Consider the following 24,114-nt stretch of genomic DNA (forward strand, 5'->3'; position numbering starts at 1 on the left):
CTCAGTGGCACCGACCACACTGCAAGTGCCCAAGCCCCCCGTGTGGACGACGTGGGTCACAGGACTCCCATCCCGTGAGCACTGCTGGGCGAGCGCAGCAGCGTCACTGCTGAGGTCAGAGCCCTCATGACGCCAGTGGTCGGCACTACATGTCCTCCCAGGCCTCTGAGAAGGGGCTCGGGAGCGCAAACTGCCCGTCAAACACGAGTGCTGTGCCTCTAAGCACCTTGAACCGTGACCTGACCCCCTGCTCAGTGGTCCTCGGGGAAGGGGAAGCACCTTGAACCGTGACCTAGCCCCCTGCTCAGCGGTCCTGGGGAAGGGGAAGCCGCAGGTCCGCCCAGGGACGCGGCCCACCTGCCCTCACGCAGGAGCGCTCTGCTCTGGCCCGCAGCTGGCTTGTGGCTCCACGCACTTCTGTAACTGCCCCAGTGGCCGTGCAAACTGGAAATCACTAGGCAAGAACAGGAACACCTCTCCGGGAAGAAAACTCCCCTTTCTTAGAGGTGCACAAGCAAAGCTGCCTGTGGGGAGGGGACGCAACGGACGCCTGGGGCACCGCTGGTTTTCTCTTGAGGTTTGGGTGATCAGGAAAAACTGGCATTAACCGAAGAGTGTGTGGAAAGCTGGAATGACACGTACGCAACGAGAAAATGACAAAGCCAGCCATCCGGGATTCAGTATGTTCTCTTGGAGATGCTTTTTCTAATCTCTTAAGTCACACGAAACTGTAAAGCTATTCTCATAATCTGCTAAGATCACTGCGTGGGCTAAGGTATGAGGTTTAAGAGGAGGCACCCTACTTCTTTTTGTCAGTGAGAAATGAATTCCAAAATGGTAACAGAAAGGTACCCACTGTCAAACGCCCCGCATTAAAACCCAGGGTTTCTAAAAACGCCACGTGCAGCAGTCGGTCAGGACGGCCAGCCCACCTGGCGGGGGGGTGCGGCGGTCGGGACGCACCTTTCGCGCTGATGCTGCGGAGGTCTGTGATCTTCATCAGGATCTTTGGGAACATGTGAGGCTTGCTGGGCCGTCTCTTTCTGATGTAAATTTTTAGTGCTTCCAGCAGTGGTTCTTGTAGCTTATCTACTTTTGTTGGTTCCTCAAGGTCCTGACGATCTGGATTCCAGAAACAAGGTATTAAATAATTGAGGTCAGGACAGAATGAGCTCTGTACTCTGGCGAGTCCTGCCCACGCCCCCGCCTCCTCACATTAATCTTGAGATTCAATCCCATAAACACATTTGAAGGTGTGTGCGGCTGTTCTGGGCTTTCCAGGTGGCTCAGTGGTAAAGCACCCGCCTGCCAATGCAGGAAACACGGGTTCCATCCCTGGGTCGGGAAGATCCCCTGGAGGAGAAATGCAACCCACTCCAGGATTCTTGCCTGGAGAATCCCATGGAGGAGGAGCCTGGCAGGATAGAGTTCAAGGGGTCACAAGAGATGGACGTGACTGAGCACACAGATGCCACTGCTGTGAGCTGTGATACTTGAAAACGACTGCCCTGTTGGTCAAACCACATTTGGAAGGCTGGTGGCTTTTATCCCCAGCAGAGAATTACTTCTCGTGACCAGGAGGTGTCACTACTGAACTGAATTAGAGGAGCCCTGACCCAGATGGTTAAAATGCAGGTAAACCAGCCCCCAGTTAAAGGCAGTAGCTCCTTAACCACCCTGTTTCGGGCTCCTGGGGGGCCAGTGAGGGTGTCACCACCAAACAGAACCTGGCTTCACACCAGCCCTCCAGAGGTGGGGGCCCACGCCGGGACTACAATTCCCAGCCCCGGCCTTGGCAAACAGCACCAGCAGGCTCCCTGACTCATCCTAAGAATGTCCCCAGGCAGTTCACTTTACGATGGTCTGATCCTACCTTTTAAACAGCAGCTGTGGCAATGCAGAAGTAGCATTTTGGTATTTCAGAGCAGGAAAACCCCAAATGCCTTTAACTTATAATACGGAAAAATGCAACGAACTCTAAGCATGCATGCCTGATTTTATCCACATGTCCTTTTCCATGCAAAACAACTCCAAAGTGGAGATGAAGAGTCTCCCATAATTTACAAGTGTGAGCTGCTCTCCACAGACTCTCACGAGGGTGTTCTGGGCGGTGGTACCTCCACAGATCAGGCAGATGGCGCTGAGAAGGCCGGTCTCCGCGTCGTCCATCTCCAGCGGCAGGAGCTGGCCGGCGAAGGTGAACACCAGGTCAGTCAAAGGGCCAAAGCCGGCGTTGTGCATCTGGGTTCGATTCAGGGTCAGGCCGTCCGAAAACGTCATAGTGTCTTGCTCTGGGGTGTACCTGGTGCAGATTCTGAGAATCTGGGAGGAAACCACCACGGCTGGATCATCAACACAGGCCTGGCCTGACAGCCTCCCTGGGGACCCAGGGAGGGAATCCCAGGAAGGTTCCAAGGGCTTTGGGGCGGATGAGCCCCCCACCCCACCCGCCTTGGGTGCCATCGCTGCTCCAGCTCTTCCTCCAAAAGACCACACACGTCAAAACAAGGGCGAAACCTTATTTAGGGAATAATAAATAGGACACAAGAAATTTTGAGAAATATCTGTTTAGGCTAAAAGTGATTCATTTGACTCAAGTAAACATTCACTGAGTACCTACTTATATCCCCGGCACTGCGCCAGGTGCTGGGGATGAAAGAGGAAGAAGAGTCAATTTTTTTTTGAAGAGCTTAGTCTACCAAAAAAAGGCCAAGATTTACACTGTAAGCGCCCAGCGCAAAGCCAGCACTCCACATGCTCTCCGTTTATGCTAGCAGAGGAGCTGGCGGGCTGACGACGCTTCTTACAGACCAGGGGCTCCGGGCTCAGGAAGGCTGGACTGAGCTGGCCCCCCACCCGGGGGATGCCCCGGGCACCCCCGCCCCGAGACTGTGACCCCAGGTGGCAGGCTGAGCCAGCGAAGGGCTGGGCGCAGCCGGGGGAGCAGGGCAGCCCCACGGTGGGGAGGGGCTCAGCTGGAGGCCTGGCGGGGTCTCCTGGAGAAGCAGCCCTGCTGGCCAAGGTCACTCCACCTCCGGTCAGGGCACCTCGCTGTCTGTGAAGGACTGAACTGCAGTATCTGCCGGAGGCAGGCACCACCGCCACCCCGGCCTGCAGCCACCAGCCAGTCCTGGGGCACGTGGGTCCCGGGCGCTCAGCCTCCGCCCCCAGACCCCCAGCACCCGGTTGCCTCTGGGGAGCTGGCCTCACGCCCCCAGCCGGCGGGGCCCTCTGTGCTGACCGGCCCCCCCGGGAGCGGTGGCCCTGAGTCAGAGCATGGCGCCCCCGTCACACCACCGGAGGGGCTTGCTCAGACAGCGTTCCCACGGAGGCCAGCAGCTGCCCTGCTGTCAGAGCGTGGAGGGGCCCGGACGTCACGAGACGGGCCTTCGCTCCTTAGGAAGCCCCAGGAGACGAGGCGCGGGCTGAGGGCACAAGCCAGGTGGTGCCCGGCAGGAGGGGACCTGCGTCCCTGAGTCCACAGAGGCTCACGGCGTGGGGCCTCTACCCTCGCTTCCGGTGGGACCAACAGGCACCAGATCAGCCTCTGCAGCTTCCTGCACACAAGAGCCCCCCAGGGTCTGCAAGGCGCCCAAGGCTCCCCCGAAACCCATGCTCAGACGCAGCGTCCCGGGCCTGTTCCACCCTGCAGGGCCTCGCTCCTCAGGCCAGACGACAAGCGGTTCTGATGAAGCGATTCCACTCTGTCCTGTGGCCTCTCTCCCCGGAGAGTCCAACACCACTGACCAAGTAGAGCGGGCGTCGGGAGGGGAGAACGCGGGGGCCGGGGGAGGGCGTGGGCCCCGGAGACACAGCCCGGGGCTCCGGCTCGTCCCACGACAGCCCCGGCGGCAGACCCAGCCCTTCTTGGGGTGGGCACCCCTCGTCTGAGAGCCCCTGCGGACCAGTGGCCTGGCGGGGGCGCAGCGCTCACAGGCGGGCGAGGCCGGCCCTCCTCGCGGCAGGGGCTCTGGCCCTCCTCAGGGTGCCAAGCAGGGCCCCGGGCGGGCAGGCGGCCCGTCCGCGCCCCTCCTCCACCCCGCGGGTGGGCAGGGCAGAGCCGCGCGCAGACTCCGGCCGCAGTCGTCCCAGTGCCGCGGGCCCCCAGACCCCGGACTCCACCTTCCCCGGCCCTGCCAGGTGTCCACACCGGCTGTGCCTGGGACCCTCCACGCGGGTCTGCCAGCGGCCGATCCTCTACCTGGGGCTCAACACACCGTCGCTGCCTCGGGGAGCAGGGAACACTCGTCCTAAAAACTACCATTTTATACCACTTCACCCCATTGTTTTTGAAACATGAAATAAAACTGTTTAAAAGCTGAGGTGTAACACACGTGGCTGTTTGAATCCACTCTGTGTGGCTCCTCCTCTGGGGAGTGGAACGTGAGCCCGCCTGCAAAGGGGGCGCAGCCCGCGCCCTGCCCCTGAGATGGGGTGCAGGGGACGGCCGGCCTGTGACAAGGCCATGGGAGACGGCTGCCGGGTCCCCAGCAGCCCAGCCCTCTGCTCAGCAGCAGCCGCAGCCTCCGGGCAAGTGTGATGAGCCGGCCTGGAAGTGTCGGCCACCCTGGTCAGGCCTGCAGATGAGGCAGCCCCCCAAGTACCCATGGCCACCCCCCCACCCCTAGAGCCCCGCCATGAGCTCCTGACAGCAGGGGCTGCGCGACGAGACTGTCCTCAGGGGCTCAGTGTGGGCAGCGACACGGGGTCACAGACAACGGACAGCACACACCCAGGGAACACAGTGGGATGCGCCTGCCCCGCGTGAGCGCGCGCGGCCCTCCTGGCCAGACCCCCCAGACCCGGCGGCCTGGACCTGTGCCCCCACAGCTCCCTCCACCCGTCCTGAGCCGCAGGAGGCCTGCCCGGCTTCTCCCTGTGGCGCTGGCTGGCTCGGGGCGGGGGCCATCACTGCCGCGTGACAGTGCGAACCCTTAGATGGGGAATGTCCTGCTGTCCCCTCAGCACCGGGCAACGCAGCCACACAGCAGTGACGAGCGAACATTCACTCACTCATCGAGGAACCTCTCCACCTGCTAACCCCCTGCAAGGGGCGTATGGAATCTGGCGATTTCTAAGTGTTTTGGCAAAGAAAACACCCGTTCCCCATCTCGTTCTCTGCACTGACTGTCTGGCCATCAGGGGCAGGTCCTGACCGGAGCGTCTAACCACGGGGGCTGCGCTGTGACGAGGCTGCCGCGCACAGGAGGGGCCACCCCGGGAGACCTGCTGCGCGGGGCTGCCTGAGAAGGAAACGCAGGGTGGGGAGCCCGGCCCTCCCTGCCCAGCCTGAGGTCAGGCTCAGGAAGCCGCTTTCAGAGCACTCGGGGAGGCACGCCAGGCGAGATTAACAGGCCGCGGCGGGCGCCTGGCGTCGCAGCACCCGGCAGGTACTGAAGGGTCAGCAGGCTGGAGACATGTCCACAGAGCAGAAGGGGCCCGGGCTCACATCCACTCATGAAAGCGCCAGAGTCACAGCTAACTGCGAACAACCAGCAGCTGGAGGACTGGAGCCTCCTGACAGACACACTCCACTTCCAAAGACAAAGCAGCAGCCACAGTGACCAGTGGGAGGGGCGCTTCCACAGAACAAATGAACCCCACACCTTTCTGCGGGAGGGGCACCGACCCACACGCTGGACGACGATGCCACAGAGATTCTCTCACAACAACCAGAGTCCCATGTCCGCTGCCCAGCCCGGGGGTCTGGCGCTGGGAGGAGCCGCCCCCGGAGCATCTGGCTTTGGAGGCCAGCGGGGCTGGATTGCAAGGAGTCCACAGGACTGGGGGGACCAGAGACTCCGCTCGTGGAGGCACACGAGGCGCGCGCGCACTGAGACCCAGCGAAAGCAGACTGCACAGGAGCGGGGCCCAGACCATGGGCTGCTTGAGAGGGTCTCGGGGGCACAAGGACACTGGGGGCAGAGGGACCAGGGACGCCCGTCAGAGCAGACGCCCCCAGAGGCCGCCGTCTGCACTGAGGCCTGGCCTGCCCAGCGGCCGGCGGGTTCCAGTGCGGGGACACCTCAGGCCAAATGATGGGCAAGAGGACAGCCCCACCGGCGGCAGGCTGGTGCTGAGCCCACAGCTGCCTCAAACGCACCCCTTGACATGGTCCTCCCACCACAGGGCCAAGACCCAGCTGTGCCCCCAGCGGGCAGGCTCCAGCCCTTCCCACCAGGAGGGCTGCACAAGTCCCGGAACCAACCTCACCCTCCACGGGGAAGACACCAGAACCCAGAAGAATTACGGTTCTGCCTTGAGGAACGGAGACCACAAACCCAGAAAGTTGGGCAAAAATAAGATGGCAGAGAAATATGTCTCAGACAAAGGAACAAGATGAAACCCCAGAAAAATAACCAAGTGGGGTAGAGAGAGGCAATGTGTCTGAAAAAGAATTCAGAGTAATGGTACTCAAGATGGTCCAAGATCTCAGGAACAGAAGAATAGACCAATAAAATACACAACACGTTTAACAGAGACCTAGAAAATTTAACCAACAAAAAGCTGTACGACACAGTAACTGGAATGAAAAATACACTAGAAGGTCGGACAAAGACAACACAAAGTTACGGGCCAGTATCGATGAACACAGATGCAAAAACCCTCAACAAAATTCTAACAGACAGATTCCAACAACACATTACAAACCTCATACACCATCATCAATTTGGGTTTATCTGAAGGATGCAAGGATTCTATACACAAAATTGATGTGATACACCATAATAACAAATTGAAAGATATGATAATCCCAATAGATGCAGAAAAAGCCTTTGACAAAATTCAGCACACATTTATGATAAAAACTCTTCAAAAAATGGGCACAGAAGGAACCTACCTCAACATAGTAAAGGCCATATATGATAAGCCTACAGCAATCATTATTCTCAATGGTGAAGAACTGAAAGCATTCCCTCTGAGATCAGGAACAACACAAGGTGCACAATCTCACCATTACTTTACATCGTTTTGGGAAGTCCTAGCTTCGGCAGTCAGAGAAGAAAATGAAAGGAATCCAGGTTGGAAAAGAAGAATTAAAGCCTCACTGTTTGCAGAGGACATGACACTGTAGAGAAAACCCTAGAGATGGTATCAGAAAATTACTAGAGCTCATCAGTGAATCTAGCAAAGTTAGAGGATACAAAATCAATACCCAGAAATCACTTGCATTTCTATATACTAACCATGAAAAATCACAGAAATTAAGGAATCAATCCCATTCACCAATGCAACAAAAGGAATTAAATGTCTAGGAATAAACTTACCTAAGGAGACAAAAGAACTGTATACAGAAAGTTATGACACCGATTAAAGAAATCAAAGATGACATACACAGATGGAGAGAGATTCCACATTTCTGGGCTGGAAGAATCAATACTATGAAAATGACTATATTACCAAATGCAATCTACAGATTCAATGTGATGCCTCTCAAATTACCAATGGTATTTTTCAGAGAACCAGAACAAAAATATTTCTCAATTTACATGGAAACACAAAAGACCCCGAATAGCCAAACCAATCTTGAGAAAGAAGAATTGAGCTGGAGGAATCAACCTCCCAGAAGTCAGGGACTGACTTCAGACTATACTACAAAGCCACAGTCATCAAGACAGTATGGTACTGGCACAAAAACAGAAATGCAGGCCAATGGAACAAGAGAGAAAACCCAGAAAGGAACCCAGGCACCTATGGGTGCCTTATTTTTGACAAAGGAGGCAAGAATAGACGATATACAAGAGGCAAAGACAGCCTCTTCAATAAGCGGTGGTGGGAAAGCTGGACAGATACACGTAGAAGATGAAACCAGATCACCTCCTAACACCTACACAAAGACAAACTCAAAATGGATTAAAGACCAAATGTAAGAGCAGCAACTACACAACTCTCAGAGCAAAACAGGCAGAACACCTGATGACATAAATCAAGGCAAGGCCCTCTATGACCCACCTCCTAGATTAATAAAAACAAAAGTAAACAAGGGGGGCCTCATTAAGCTTAAAGTTTCTGCACAGCAAAGGAAACTATTAACAAGGTGAAAGACAACCCTCAGAAGAGGAAAAATAATAGCAAATGAAGCAACTGACAAAGGATTAATTTCCAAAGTATACAAGCAGCTCATACAACTCAACGCCAGAAAAACAAACAACCCAGTCAAAAAGTGGAAAAAAGACCTAAATACACATTTCTCCAAAGAAGACATCCAGATGGCTAACAAACACGAAAAGTTGCTCAACATCGCTCATTCTTAGAGAAACGCAAATCAAAACTACAATGAGCTATCACCTCACACCAGTCAGAATGGCCCTCATCAAAAAGTCTACAAACAATAAATGCTGAAGAGGGTGTGGAGGAAAGGGAATGCTCTTGCACTGCTGGTGGGAATGTAAATTGATACAGCCACTATGGAAGACGGTATGGAGATTCCTTAAAAAAAACTAAGAATAAAGCCACCATATGACCCAGCAATCCCACTCCCAGGCATATACCCTGAGGAAACCAAAACTGAAAAAGACACATGTGCCCCAATGTTCCCCGCAGCTCTATTTACAATACCAAGATCATGGAAACAACCCAGATGTCCATCGACAGGTGAACGGATGAAGACGCTGTGATACGTGTATACAATCAAATGTTACTCAGCCTTAAAAAGGAATGCATTTGAGTCAGTTCTGAGGAGGTGGATGAAAAAGTCAGTTATACAGAATGAAGTCAGTCAGAGAGACAAAAACAAGTATCATATACTAATGCAAATACATGGAATCTAGAAAGTTTATACTGATGAAGTTATCTGCAGCGCAGCAATGGAAACACAGACACAGAGAAGAGACTTACGGACACGGTAGGGGGCAGGAAGGAGAGGGTGGGATGTACGGAGAGAGTAACATGGACACTTACCACATGTAGAACAGCCAGCCAGCGGGGATGTGCTGGATGCCTCAGGGAACGCAAACTGGGGCTCTGTGTCAACCTAGAGGGTGGGATGGGGAGGGATGTGGCAGGGAGGTTTGGTGGGGAGGAGACATATGTACACCTGTGGCTGATTCATGTCGGTGTTTGGCAGAAACCAACACAATTTTATAAAGCAATTAACCTTCAATTAAATAAAACACACTAGAAGGAATAAACAGCAGAATAACTGAGCAGAATGAATAAATAAACTGGAAGACTAAATGTTCAAAATCACTGCCATGGAATAAAGAAAAAGGAATGAGATGAGGACAATCTAAGAGGCCTGGGACAACACTAAATCTGCCAACATTCTCATTATGTGGGGCCCACAAGGAGAGAGGAAAGACCTGAGAAAATATCTGAAGAGGTGATAGCTGAAAAATTTCATAACGCTGGAAAGGAAACAGTCACCCAAGTCCAGGAAGTGCAGCGCCTCAGGCAGGATAAACTCAAGGAGGAACATGCCAAGACACATGGTAATCAAATTGAGAAAACGAAAAGAGAAAATATTAAAAGCAAAAAGGGAAAAGCAATAAAGTAACATACTAGGAAATCTCATAAGGTTATCAGTTTATCTTCAAGGAGAAACTGTGTGGACCAGAAGGGAGTGGATGAGGTATTTAAGGTCACAAAAAGCAAGAAGCTGCAACCAAAATACTCTACCCAGCAAGACTCTCATTCAGATTTGGCAGAGAAATGAAAAGCTCTGCAGACAAGCAAAACCAGCTTTGTAACAAACGCTAAAGGAACTTCTCTAAGCAGAAAATTAAACACTGCAACTAGAAACATGAAAATTATGAACAGAAAAACTCACCGGCAAAGGCAAGCACACAGGTAGGAAATCACCCCCACACAGAACACGACATCAAAACCAGCAACTGTGAGAGGAGGAGGGAACAAATGCAGGACACTGGAAACGCACCGGAAATTAGAAGACCAGCAACGGAAAACAGCTTGCTTACATACAGACTTCGGTAGCAAAGCATCACGGTAACCACAAACCAGAGCTGTACAATAGATAAACACAAAAAAGAAAAAGCGATCCAAACATGACAAGAAAGGCAGTCATCACATCACAAAAGAAGGAACCAAAGAGGTAGGGAAGAAAAAGACATACAAAAACAGATCCGCTCCAGATGGCAGAGTATAAGGACCTGAGTCATTCCCTTCTCACACCACCACCAAAATCGCAACTGATGAAAAATGACCATCATCAAAAAGCAAAAACCACACTGGAACTATTAAAAAGATACTCCATGCCCAAAGACAAAGAAGCCACAGTGAAAGGGCAGGAGGCAGGAAGCACAATAAAACCAACCCCTTATCCTCCGGGGGGGCAATGCACAGACTGGGAAACAGTCACATTGGAGAAGCTCTCCCCTGGGCATGAGAGGCCCGAGCCCACGCGGGCATCCCAGCCTGGGGCTCTGGCGATGGGAGGAGGGGCCCCCAGAGAATCCGGCTTTGAGGGAAAGCAGGTGTGACTGCAGGAATTCCACGCAAGTGGGGGAGACAGAGACTCTACTCCTGAAGGGCACATACGAGGACCTGTGTACCCCAGGCCCCGGGGGGAAAGCGGTGGCCTGGTGAGAGGCTGGCACTGCAGATCTCCTGCAGAGGCTGTGGCGGGTGCGGAGGGCACGTGTCTGAGGCTCACTGTGGAGACAAAGGCAGCGGCAGCGGCAACTCTGGGAAGTGCCCACTGGTGTGATGCCCCCGAAGGCCGCCATCAGCCCCATCAAACATCCTGTAGGAGCCCGTGCTGGGTCACCTAAGGCCAAGCAACACGGCACGGGAACACGGCCCGCTCTATCAGCAGACAAGCTTCAGGTCTCCCTGAGCACAGTCCTTCCCACCAGAGGGATAAGACCCAATTCTGCCTGCCAGTGGAGTCCCATCAGGGAGCCAGGACAAGCCTCCTAGCCTCAGCCACCAGGGAACAGACGACAGAAGCAAGAATGACAATTCTGCAGCCCGTGGAACAGAAAAGACAGTCACAGAAAGCTAAGACAAAATGAGACATCAAAGGAATGTTCCCAAAGGAAGGAAGGAGCTGGAACCCCAGAATGACGATTAGGTGAAGCGGTGACAGGCAACCTCCCATAAAAAGAACTCAGAATAATGATAGTGAAGATGACCCACGAGTTCTCAGAATAATGATAGTGAAGATGACCCACGAGTTCTCAGAATAATGATAGTGAAGATGACCCACGAGTTCAGAAGAAGAATGGCGGGAATACAGAAAAGGTGCAACAAGTGTTTAACGAACACCCAGAAGAAATAGAGAGAAAACAAGCAGATAAACAATACCTGGAGCGAAAAATACACTAGAGGGGATCAAACCAGAATAAGCGAGGAGGAAGACCAGATAAAGTGAGCTGGAACACAGAATGCTGGAAATCCCTGCCGTGGAGCAGAATAAGGAAAAGGAACACAGAATGCTGGAAATCCTTGCCGTGGAGCAGAATAAGGAAAAGGGAAGGAAGAAAGAGACCTCTGGAACAACACTGAAGGCACCAACATTCGCACGGAGAAGAGAGAATGGACCCGAGAAACTATCTTAAGATGTGACAGCCGAGAATATCCCTAACAGGAGAAAAGAAATACTCAAGTCCACAAAGTACAGAGCGTCCCAGGCAGGATAAACCCAAGGAGAAACATGTCGGGACCCGCAGTAATCAAATTAGCAAAAATCAAAGGCAAAGAAAAAATATTAAAAGCAACAAAGGAACAGTAACAGTAACACACAAAGGAACTCCCTGAGGGTATGGTAGATTTCTCAACAGAAACTCTGCAGGCCAGGGGGCGTGGCCAACATTTTCAAAGTGTTAAGGGAAGAACTACAACCAAGAATGACCCACCCAGCAAGGCGCTCATTCACGTCTAAGGGAAAAATCAAGAGTCACAGACAAGTAGAAGCTAAGAGAATTCCGCATTACCAAACCAGCTTTGTAACAAATATGAAGGGAACTTCTCCAAGTGGAAAAGAAAAGGCCAAAACTACAAACAGGGAAATTATGAACAGAAATGCTTACCAGTAAAAGCAAACAGACAGTAAAGGTAGGAAATCACCCCCACACGAAATGACATCAAACCAGGCACCGGGAACCAGGGGAGCAGACACGAGAGACTGCTGACGCATTTGAAATGAAAGGGCCCGCAGCTCAAGAAACACACAAACCTTGTTTATACAGAAGATGCCATGTCAAACCCTCACAGTGAGGCTTCCCTGGTGGGCCACTGGTTAGGAGTCCATCTCGCAAGGCAGAGGACGCAGTCTGATCCCTGGTGGTGGCCACCCCCCGCAGAGTTCTGGCCTGCAGAATCCCATGGACAGAGGAGCCTGGTGGGCTACAGTCCATGGGGTCGCAGACTGAGTCATGGGGCCATGACTGACTCAGCCCAGCACAGGGGAACCAAGATCTCATACGCTGTGGAGCCACTAAGCCCCCGCGATGCAACTACTGAACACCCACACCACAAGTACTGAGCCCAAACACCACACGAGTCTGTGGGCCACACGGAGAGAGCCCGCGGGTGCGGCGCACAGCCCCCGTGCTGCAGCTAACCTGCTGCAGCCGAACACGAGAGCCTGCGGGCACAGCGCACAGCCCCCGTGCTGCAGCTAACCTGCTGCAGCCGAACACGAGAGCCTGCGGGCACAGCGCACAGCCCCCGTGCTGCAGCCAACCTGCTGCAGCCGAACACTCAGTTGTCTTTTTTTTTAAAGAGAAACTCGTGGTAATTGCAAACAGAAAAATCTACAACAGATACACGAAAAAGAAAAGGGAATCCAAACACAATGCTAATCATCAATCAAGAGAAGGGGCCTCCCTGCAGGTAGAGTGGTTAAAACCGCCTGCCAAGGCTGGCTCCAGAAGATCCCACACGCTGTGGGCCAACTAAGCCATGCACCACACTGCCGAGTCCACACCCTGGAGCCTGCGAGCCACAACTGCTGATGCCGGTGAGCGCCAGCGACCGAAGCCCACCTGCCCAAGAGCCCGTGCTTGGCAGTGAGAGACGCCCGTGCACCGCCACTAGAGAGGGTCCTCGCAAGCCTGAACACAGCAGCAGAGACTGAGTGCCGTTCAGCTCGGTTGCTCAGTCGTGTCCGACTCTGCGACCCCATGAACCGCAGCATGCCAGGCCTCCCTGTCCATCACCAACTCCCAGAGTTCACCCAAACTCCGGTCCATTGAGTCAGTGATGCCATCAAACCATCTCATCCTCTGTCGTCCCCTTCTCCTCCTGCCCCCAATCCCTCCCAGCATCAGGGTCTTTTCCAGTGAGTCAGCTCTTAGCATCAGGTGGCCAAAGCACTGGAGCTTCAGTTTCAGCATCAGTCCTTCCAGGGAATATTCAGGACTGATTTCCTTTTGATCCATTTCAGCCAGTCTACGTCTTTTGGTTGGAGCATTTAATCTACAAGAGACCCACCTCAAATATAGGGAAATGTACTCCATGCAAACAGAAATCAAAAAAAAGCTCAAGGAGCAACACTTCTATCAGACAAACAGACTTTCTTTTCTCAAATGTGCTTCTTGGGCTGCCCCAGCCGTCAGCTGTGGCACGCGGGCCCGGCAGTTGCGGCCGGCAGGCTCAGGTGCTCTGCAGCACGTGGGATCTTAGTTCCCCAACCAGGGAGCGAACCCATGTGCCCTGCACTGCAAGGCGGATTCTTAACCACTGGACTGCCAGGGAAATCCTACAAATAGACTTTAAGATAAAGACTTATAAGAGACAAAAAGAGATACTGCATAATGATCACAAGGATCAACAAGAAAATATAACTGTAACTATATATCCACCACAAGAGCACGTCAATATATTATGCAAATACTAAGAGCCATAAAAGGGAAAACCGACAGTAACTCAGTAATAGTGGGGACTTTAACACCCCAGCTTCATCAACGGACAGATCATCTAACACCAAAATCAACAATGAAACACAGGCTTTAAATGACACATTAAACTAGATGGACTTAATCAATATTCATAGAGCATTTAATCCAGAATCAGCAAACACACATTTTTCCCAAGTGTACAAGGAACATTCTCCAGAACAGATCACACGCTGGGTCACAAAGCAAACCTATGCAAACTCAAGAAAACTGAAAGCATATCAAGCATCTTCTCTGACCACAACTCTATGAGATCAGAAATCAACTACAAGAAAAAAACTGTAAAATGCACAGAAACCTGGAGGCTAAACAATGTTACTAAACACACAACGGATTGCTGAAGAAATCAAAGAGGAAACCAAAAGATTCCTAGAGATGAGTGAAAATGAAAACATCACAGCCCAGAAAACCTCCGGGATGCAGCAAGAGCAGTTCTAAGAGGAAGTTTACAGCAATACAAACGTACCTCAAGAAACCAACAAAAACCCCCTCAAACAACCCAATCTTATACCTAGAGCAGTTAGACAAAGAACAACAACAAAACCTCAAAGTTTGAAAAAATCATAGAGCAAGAGAGAAAAAATAGAAATGAACAAAAAAACAGCAAAGGTCAATGAAGCCAAAAAGCCATTTCTTTGAGAAAATAAAGAAAACTGATAAACCTTTAGCCACATTCATCCAAAAAAAAGAAGAAATGAAATCAGAAATGAAAAAAGAGAAGGTACAGTGCAGAGAAATACTCGTAAGAGATTATCATCACAAGCAGCTAGATGCCGGTAAGACTGACAACCCAGAAGAAACCGACAAACTCCAAGAAGAAAGGAAGACGGAACGAGGTAGGAAGAGAGAGAAAATATGAACAGACCAATCAGTCAGACGTCCTGAAGCTGAAACTTAACAACTTCCAACAAACAAGAGTCTAGGACCAGATGGCTTCGCAGGCAAATTCTACCAAACATTAGGAGGAAAGTTAATGCCTATCCTTCTGAAGCTCTTCCCCAAAGTTTCAGAGGACAGAACACTGCCCAACTCGCTCCACAAGGCCACCATCACCTTGATACCAAAACCAGGTGTGGTGTCACAGGAAAGGAAAAGCACAGGCTGACAGTCCTGATGAACACAAGATACAAAAATCCTCAACAAAACACCAGCGAACCGAATCCAACAATACATTTAAAGGGTCATACACCATGTCAACGGGGATTTATCAGAGATGTAAGGATTTTTCAATATCTGCAGATGACATGACACTATACACAAAAAATCCTACGGCAGCTTCCAGAAACCTCCTGGAGCTCATCGATAAACGCAGTGAGGTGCATGTACAACAGAGATACACAGAAATCTCTTGCGTATTTGCACACTAATACTGAAAGATCAGAAAGAGAAATTAGGGAAACAATCCCATTTAGCCCTGCAACAGAAACAATAAAACGCCTAGGAATAAACCTAGTATCTAAGGAGGCCAAAGACCCATATCCCGATACCTGTAAGACGCTGATGGACAAAAGTGATGATGATACACGGATGGAAAGACATACCACATGCTTGGACTGGAAGAATCAAAACTGTCACAATGAAGCATACTAGTCACGGCAATCCACAGATTCAACACAATCCCTGTGAAATTACCAATAGTATTTTTCACAGAACTAGAATAAAAAAAAATCCCTAAAAATCTGTACAGAAACACACAAAACCCAGAAGCCAAAGCAATCTTGAAAAAGAAAAATGGAGCAGGAAGAATCAGGCCCCTGTTTTCAGACTACACTACAGAGCTACAGTCATCAAAAGCAGCATTTTCTGGCACAAAACAGAAATAAAGATGAATGGAACAGAATACAAAGCCCGGAAATAAACCACGCCCCGTCACCAATGCACTGATGACAAAGGAGACAAGGCTACAGTGTTGGAAAAACAGCCTCTTCAACAAACGGTGCAGAGAAACCTGAACAGTTACATACAAAAAAAAAAAAAAAAGAAATCAGATCATTCTTTAACACTACACACAAAAATAAGCTCAAAACGGATTAAAGACCTAAATCTGAGACTAGACACTTAAATCTCCTACAGAAAAACACAGACAGAACACTCTCTGATATAAAACTGCAACAGTATCTTTTTTGATCCATCTCCCAGAATAATGGAAATAACAATGAAAATAAACAAATAGCACCTACTCAAAAGCTTCTGCACAGTGAAAGAAACAATAAACAAAATGAAAAGACACCCCACAGGCTGGGAGAAAATATCTGCAAATGATGTGACTGACAAGGGAACAGTCCCTGGAATTTAGCAACAGTTCACGATACTTAACAGCTTCAAAACAAACAACCCACTCAACAAACAGGCAGAAGACCTGAACAGACATCTCTCCAAAGAAGACGCACAGATGGCGAGCAGGCACGTGGAATGATGCTTGACACCTGCTGATTATTGAAAAACGCAAAGCAAAGCTACAATGAGATATTAACATCACCTCACACCAACCAGAATGGCTATCATCAAAAAATTCCACAAACAATAAATGCTGGAGAGGGTGCAGAGAGACGGGAACCCTCCTCCACTGTTGGTGGGAATGTAAACTGGTGCACCCACCCTGGAGAACAGTGTGGAAGGTCCTTAAGAAACTAAAAACAGACCTACCATATGATCTAGCAGCCCCATTCCTGAGCGTATATCCAGAGAAAACCATAATTCGAAAAGATACATGCACCCTTATGCTCAAAGCAGCACTGTAACAGCCAAGACATGGGAGCAACCTGTATCCGTTGACAGGTGAATGGATAAAGATGTGGTACATATGTATACAATGGAATACTATTCAGCCATTTAAAAAATAATGCCATTTGCAGGAACATGGATGGACCTAGAGATGATCACACTAAGTGAAATAAGTCAGAGAATGAAAAATGTCACAGGGTATCAGTTAAAAGTGGAATCTAAACTATGATACCAAACAACTTATTTACAGAACAGAACCAGACTCACAGACTTCGGAGGAAAAAACCTTACAGTTACCATGGGGGGAAGCGGAGGAGAGCGATGAGTGAGGAGTTTGTGTGAACATGTGCACACTACTGTATAGAATCAACAAGGATCTCCTCAGATCCTTGTGTGTAGCAGAGGGAACTCTACTCAGAGTTCTGTAATAACCTATGTGGAAAAAATCTGGGAAAAGAGGAGAGAGACACGTATAGCTGAATCACCTCACTGCGCGCCTGAAACGACAGAACATTGCAAATCAACTACTGTTGCTCAGTCGCCAAGTCGTGTCCGACTCTGCGACCCCCGGACGGCAGACCCCAGGCTCCTGTGCCCTCAGTGTCTCCTGTCGTTGCTCGAACTCACGTCCATTGAGTTGGTGATGCCATCCAACCATCTATGCTCCATTATAAAATATTTTAAAAGATCTAATAATATGTTTTAGTTAACCCAAGAGACCCAACATACTGTTTTAACATGTTATCAACTTAAAGAATCAGAAAGGAAATATTTCACGTTACTAAGCGCTAAGTCTGAAACCAAGCTTCCTTTATAATCGCAGCTCTCAGACTGGCCGCCTCCATGCAGTCGTGGGAGCACAGCTCGAGACAACGCGTGTGGACGTCTGTGCACACATGCGTCTGAGTGGCTCACAGACACACTGGGCTTACAGGCGACGGTGCTGGTGAGGAGGGCTCGATGGCCAAAGGCAAGGCGCATACTAAGTGCGGGGACTGAGCCAAGGGTTTGCAGACAAGGACCCTCGGTTCTCTCGACAGCCTCACCGCGGAGGAGTCTCTAAGGACAGAGTTTGAACGGCGCCAGGAGACAGTGGAGGACACAGGGGCCTGGGGTCTGCCATCCAGGGAGTCGCTGGGTCGGACACGACTCAGCGCCTGAGCAACAACAGAGCACAGAGTTCCATCCTCTTCACCCCTCTTCACCGCTTCAAGGCCAGCAGGCTGAGGCCTTTCTCACAGGGAGCCAGGCCTCCGTGCACAGAGCTGCTCCTCGTGGGCTGGGATCCCGTCTCCACCGAGACCCCGCGCAGGAACGCGCCTCCCTGGACGGACCCGTGAGCCCCAAATGGCACCGGGCATCACGGGGGCGGTCCCTGCCAGACGACGCGTGGCCTCAGACCGTGAGCATCCCGTCTGCCCGTCTCCTTTGGCCCTGCTAGAGCTTACCCTCCACCTGCCACACCCCAACACCACGCCGCAACCGAGAGGCCAGGAGAGCGCGATGGAAGACGGCCTGAGTCCGGCCGAGAGCCTGTAGCCGCCAGCAGGCCTCACAGCCTCGTCGCCGCTGGCCGAGCCCCAGGCCGGTCCATGCTCTGCCCAGGACTGCGTGACCCCGTGAAGGCCCTCCCGGGTGACCTCATGCCTGCCCTACACATGGGTAAACTGAAGCCAGGATAGGCCATGGAAAGTGGCTCCCATCCCTCCTGACTCCAAGGAGAAGGGCTGACGCGTGGGCCCCCAGGCAGACAGAGGGAGCGGCACCTGGACAAAAGGGAGGCCTGGAAGCCGGGAGAGCGAAGCCCGGAGGCGCCAGGCCCGCGGGGTCAGGACCCCAGTCCCGGGCTGCCTGGGGGGTTGACGGTCTCCCAGGCCGACACGTTCAGCGCCGGGGTCAGTCCTCCAGACCTGCCCCCAGCACCGGGACCCAGGGGCCCACGGGGCTCCATCCTCGCGTCCACGCCAGAACGCCCCGCTCGTGCCCTGGAGCCTCACCCCGCACTGCCCTCGGAGGCACCAGGAGCTCCCCGGCCCCCTGCCCGGAAGACACTGGTCTCCACCCACCCGGTCAGGAGAGCTGAGCTTTACCAAGTACAGGCGTGGGCGCGAGACAGGCAGCCCAGCTCAGATGTTTCATTGTCCTGAACGTTTCTAGGGTCATCCAAGACCCTCTGATTTCATAAGAAACATCACACACACTCAAAGGATCCCTGGCCGCCTCAGGTTCCAGAGTAACCATTACCACTCTTGGAGAGATCCGGCTCCCCGAGGAGTCACACACACACTCGTGCATCCTGCACGATTGGACTGAGTCCTCCTCCTCCTGAGAAGGGCTGTGCAGGTGTGTCTAATTACAGTAAGTGGATTTGCTTTGCAGAACTGTTTATACCCGAAGCTAGCCAAGGTGTAACACAAACAAAAATCGATGCTTTCAAAGCACCTTGAAAGCTCATGTCACACTCCCCGCATTCGACTTCCTCCAGAGACCCCGCACACCACGCACCTCCACCGCTTCCCTGCCCAAGGGCGCTGGCCCGGCCAGCACTGGGCAGAGGATGGGCATGACAGGCCCGCACACCTCCAAGGCCCAGAAGCCACAGTGCGGGGCTGCGGGCCCTTTCCCAGGCCACCCAGAGGGGCCCCCACCCCAGGGGGAGTAGGTGGTGCTGCCCAGCTCTGGGGGAGCCTGTGGCGGTCAGGCAGCGGACCCAGAGCCCCTGGGGGTCCCCTGGGCACCCCAGCCCCTCCTCCCCACTCACCCCGACAGCGGGTGCGGAGCCCACGTACCAGGATGTCGAGGCAGGCGGCCTTCAGCAGGGTGATCTGGTCTGCGATGGTCAGGCCGGTGAAACCTGGCAGGCGTTTGGCAAACTCCACGATCTTAATAATGCACTTGGTGGCCAGCTCACTGAATTTGTCCCAGAGGCCCAGGTCCAGCCGGACTCGATGGTCAGCGCTGGAATTCTAAGGGGGAGAGAAAACGGGTTCAAGGCTAGCTGTGGAAGGCAGGGGGCTGAACCCGGCTTCTTCAGAACATGCGGACGATTCAGTCTTCACCAGGGAGCCTTGGGGCTGGGGGCAGGGGGGTTGTTGGTAGTTGACTTTTTAAAGCTTAGATTCATCTTTTTTAAATGATAACCGAGTAGTGGAAAAGCTCTCTTTAGCAAATACTCCAGCCAGTGAATGAAGGGATGGGAGGCGGCAGCGGCACCGCTTTGTAATCTGATGAACCAACAGCTCCACCTGACCCAGGACAACCACAGGCAGAGGGCCCTTCCTGGGGACACCGAGCCGCTGCATCCAGCCTCGCCTGACCACACCAGGGTTTTATTGTTTAGTCTAAGTGGATTTGCGTTTTGTTTCTATCACCTGCAACAGGAACACGTCTACCTGAAGTCGAGTTATGGGTTAAGATGCACTAGGGGTGAGAGTTTCACATTCCCCTCGCAGAGAGGTGTCAGGACCTGGAGAAGGGGTCACGCCCCACGGCCCCCATCACCTCCTGCCTGGACCTCCTCACTCCACCCTGGCCTCCTCACAGCACGTTCTTTAACCAAAGGAATGTGGTTATCCTTTTAAAGCCTAAGTCACAGCGAGTCACGGTGCTGCTCAAAGATGTCTCATCTCACTCAGGCTAGAAGGCAAAGTCTTCCCTGAGGCCTGCAAGGCTGTCTAGCTGACTTGCCTTCCCCAGATCCCTCTGTCCCAGGGAAGACGCACAGTGGGGCCCGGCCTCAGGCTCTCTCCCAAGGCCGCCCCTCCTGCTGGCCTGCACTGCCCTGGGGTGCACCCCTCGCCCCCCAGTCTGGGCACAGCTGGGCTCACCCAGCTGCTCTGTGACAACCCCCGCAGGGGCTGCCTGCGTTTCAGGCCTGCGCTCCCAGCCCTCAGCCCTGACACACCGCCCTGTCCCCAGGGGCCGCACTGCCCGGCGCTCAGCAGGGGCGCTCAAACATCTGAGTGCATCACTGGGTGAGGAGCTTCCCGAAGTGAGGATGAGGCTGGCTGGGGGGACCTGGCAGGCAGGGAAAGGCAAGGTCGAGGCTGGGGCTTGGGCCCCGGATGCCCTGGGACACACCACCAACCCAGAGTGCTGGCCCCTCAGCTCACCGAGTCTATACACAGGGCTCTGCTTGTGAAGCATGGTTTGGAGCTGCAAGGGAGCCGTGTGTGAGGGGCGCTCAGAGGCCTGATGCAGGCGGAGGCCGCGGTCCCGCTCACCGCCCCGTCCCTGCGGATCTGGGGACACAGTGCACACGGGCAGTGGGGGCCTCTGCGCCCGTCCCTCGGCGTGCTTGGCGCTCTGTCTGGCCGTGGGAGGGTGACACGGGGGCGGGCCCTCCTCTGGGCTTCCCTGGAGCCAGGCCCCTTCCCAGCGCTGGACGACAAATTCCCTCTAACTCTCAGGAGCTCTCCCCTGGTGGGCAAATAGCCACCCACCTGCAGAGCTAAGGCCCAGCGAGCCTGGACTTTGTCTCCAGGAGCCTGTCTCCTGACTAGAAACCCCGGAGACTGGAAGATGCCAGGCCTCCCCATGGTGAGGGCGTGACGCGCTGTAGCTCCCTGCGGTCCAGAGACTCAGTGAACAAGCAGCCGGCACGTCCGTCCGTAGGAGGACGGGGCACAGAGACCCCAACGCACATGCTGTGTGGTCCTCAGACCTGGGCGCTTCCGCCAGCCCCGCCACTCTGGGGGGCGGGGGAGAGCCCCCTAGGACGGCTGGCGAGAAGCAAGGGAGATGGGGCAAGATCTCCCTGAAGGCGATGTTTCAGGGGTGCTCCCAGACCCCCTTCTAAGATGCCTGGGCTGGGACAGGAGCCTGGAGGCACCCCTCTGGCCGGCCTGGTGGTCTCAGCAATCAAGGGCCCTGCTGGAGGGCAGGGCATGGCCTTGGGGCACCAGCTGCCGGATGGAGTGTGGCCGCTGCTCCTCCTGGACACCCGGGGTGCTCTGCGGCCCGCGCTCCTTCTCCGAGTGGACTAAGGTCTTCTCACGGAGCCACACTGCTCCCCTCCCCACACCCCCGAGGCCTGGAAGGCCCCTGCACTCCTGGGGCCTGCGAGGAGGGAAAAGCCAGGAACAACTGGAGATCACCTCTGTCCGGCGGAGGCCACACACAGTGAGAAAGCCACACAGGTCTGGATGGGGAGCCCTGCGCACCTCGTCTCTGCGCTGCAAAGTCACGAACGCGTCCCTCCTTTAACCTCCTCGGCAGCCCTACGAGGCAGCCCCCACTCTAAGTCCCAAAACACAGCCAAGCGGCTGGGCTCCAGCAGGGCTCCAAGGTCACAGAGCTCCCAAGCAACCCGGGAAAGGCTTGAACCTGGGCCTCAGAGACCCTAAGACCTGGATGCCATGGCGATGCTCAGTAAGGAAGCAGAGCAAACATCCTGGTGCTGGGCTGTTTCCTCTTCGGAGGGCGGGTCATCCACTGCTCTGCCCCCACAAGGACTTCCTCCTCGCTTTGTTTTGGGGGAGGGGTCAGAAGTCTCCCCAAGGAATGCAGCACCAGCCCAGGCCTGGGCGTGGAGAGTGGGGGCCAGCTTCTTGCACTTCCCTCCCATAGCCTCCTGGGCCCTGACTAGGGTCCCAAATCTTCCTGAGTTAGGGAAGAGAAGGAGCCACTTTTTCAGGGATCTGGAGATGGGCAGCTAGCTGCCCTGTTAATTCCTCTCCGCCCACTTCTGCCACAGGCGTCTGACAGGGGTGCCAGCTTGGCGAAGGTGCACGAAGTCCCCTCGCAGTGGGAGCTGCTGCCTGTAGGAAAGTTCTTTATAGAAAGACCTCATCTCAGAACCAAGAAGCTGCAAAGAATGCATCATGCCTGCTGTTATTTACTCCTGCACCTACGTCCAGAAAAGCCTGGAAGTCACTTACAGTAAAAACGGAACTAGATCCTGTGCTCTGGGGCGGCTTCGGCAAGGGATCAGGCCACCCCGAGGTTAGGGCTGCCCCCTGGAGATGGGACTTAACAGCCACATTCCCTGCTGGATCCAAAGAGGCACAAAAAGGGGTGCTGGAGGCTCTCGGGGAAGCCCTGTCTGGGGCCGAGAGCAGACCCTGAGACTAGGAATCGAACACAAGCAGCTCCTTTGAGCAGAAATTCCAGGCAGCATGGGGGAGGGGAGGGCTGTGGGAGGGGGCTTCACCCTGCTGGGGAGCTGGGCGGGCTGGTCATTCTCTGCCATCGGGCGGGAGTTGCTCCCAGGAGTGTCCATCACCCCCTCTCCAACCCCCCGTGTGTACCACACTCACCCCGCAGCCGCACAAAGCCTTGAGGCGGGTGGTGGGCCTGCCGTGTGAGCCACTGTGATGGCGGGTGGGCTGGGCCCGCACAGAGCAGGGCAGCAGCACCCCCCGGCCTGGAAGCAGGTGGATCAGACCTCAGGCCCAAAGAGCATCCCAAAGGAGAGGCTCCCCAGGAGGGAGGTGGGGAAGGGCCCAGAGAGGCCCACCCAAGTCCTGGTGCGCCAACCACAGACAGGACCGTCCTGCGGTGAGGTCTGGTCCCAGGCCACGTGCTCTAGAAGGGCAACTGCCATCCGTACTTGTGTGTGCCTTGCCCTCCAGGCCAGAGTGCCGCCACTTTACCTGATGGTCAGGTGAGTCAGGGTCTGCAAGACGGACGAGGCCACCCTAAGACAGCCCTGCCAGCAGAAGAGGGCCGGGGCCCCGACTGTACACAAGGGACCCCTCAACTGTCTCTCACCGCTTGACCTGGCTCAAAAGCTTCCACCTCCAGGAAGCTCTCCCTGCTCTGACTGTTCTCTTTTACTCTGTCTTCTGGAGCGAAAGGTCTGATTTAAGGATAACAGCCCCTCTTCCTACAGAGACGGCCAAGGGCTCCTGCCTCCATCCTGCCTGGTCACCTACCCTCCTGAGGTGCAGGGTACTGTCTGGGGTTAAAAGAGCTGCCTTGGAGTCAGACTGCCCGTGTGTAAGGCCACTTGGTATCTATGCGACGTGGGGAAAGAGACTTACTCCTCTGAGACACCGGGCCCTTGTGCCGGCCTCAAGGAGGCCTTGGAAGGAATCAAAGAATTCACAAGGCAGAGACTCAGTATGGCCCTTGGCACAGAGTAAATGCTGAGTATCAGCTATAACAACGATGATGATAACAGTAATAAAGATCCCTAATCACAAATTACGGACTTCTCTCCACTGCTTACAGACTGAAACCCAAAATCCAGGCTGAGGGAAGCCAAGTACCGAGCACACAGTCACACTGCTGCCTGGTGGTTAAGCAGGATTTAAACCGTACACACCTGGTTCCCGGTTCAGAGAATCACCCAGGTCTCTGGCCCTGCTTCCCCTCCAGGGCTGACCTCAAACCTCCCAACGCCGCCCATCCTGCATGTGTTCTGGGCCGGATGGTACCCTGAGCTCAAGGGGACTTGTTTACTAGGTCAGCAGAAGGCCAGGCCAGGTCAGTCCCTTCCCAGACGGGCCAGCATCTCTTCTCCCTGACGCCACGGCATGGGGCGCCGGGCCCAGAACGTCATGCTGGGTCTCGCTACTCGAAGTGCATT

At 53.7% G+C, this 24,114-nt stretch overlaps 1 protein-coding gene across 6 annotated transcripts in view; it reads right to left on the minus strand.

Annotated features, from left to right (window-relative positions):
* RARB (retinoic acid receptor beta) overlaps positions 1–24,114 on the minus strand; it is a 595,561-nt gene that overhangs the window by 1,843 nt on the left and 569,604 nt on the right. For all 6 annotated transcript variants that reach the window (XM_059882386.1, XM_059882389.1, XM_024986389.2 and 3 more), the window contains 3 exons: positions 19,373–19,549; positions 2,118–2,322; positions 964–1,122 (listed from right to left, as the gene is read on the minus strand). In XM_059882386.1, coding sequence (XP_059738369.1) covers positions 964–1,122; positions 2,118–2,322; positions 19,373–19,549 — 541 coding nt within the window. The remainder of the gene's footprint in view (positions 1–963; positions 1,123–2,117; positions 2,323–19,372; positions 19,550–24,114) is intronic.

This window comes from Bos taurus, chromosome 27 (assembly GCF_002263795.3).
Source record: "Bos taurus isolate L1 Dominette 01449 registration number 42190680 breed Hereford chromosome 27, ARS-UCD2.0, whole genome shotgun sequence".
Taxonomy (NCBI): Eukaryota; Metazoa; Chordata; class Mammalia; order Artiodactyla; family Bovidae; genus Bos; species Bos taurus.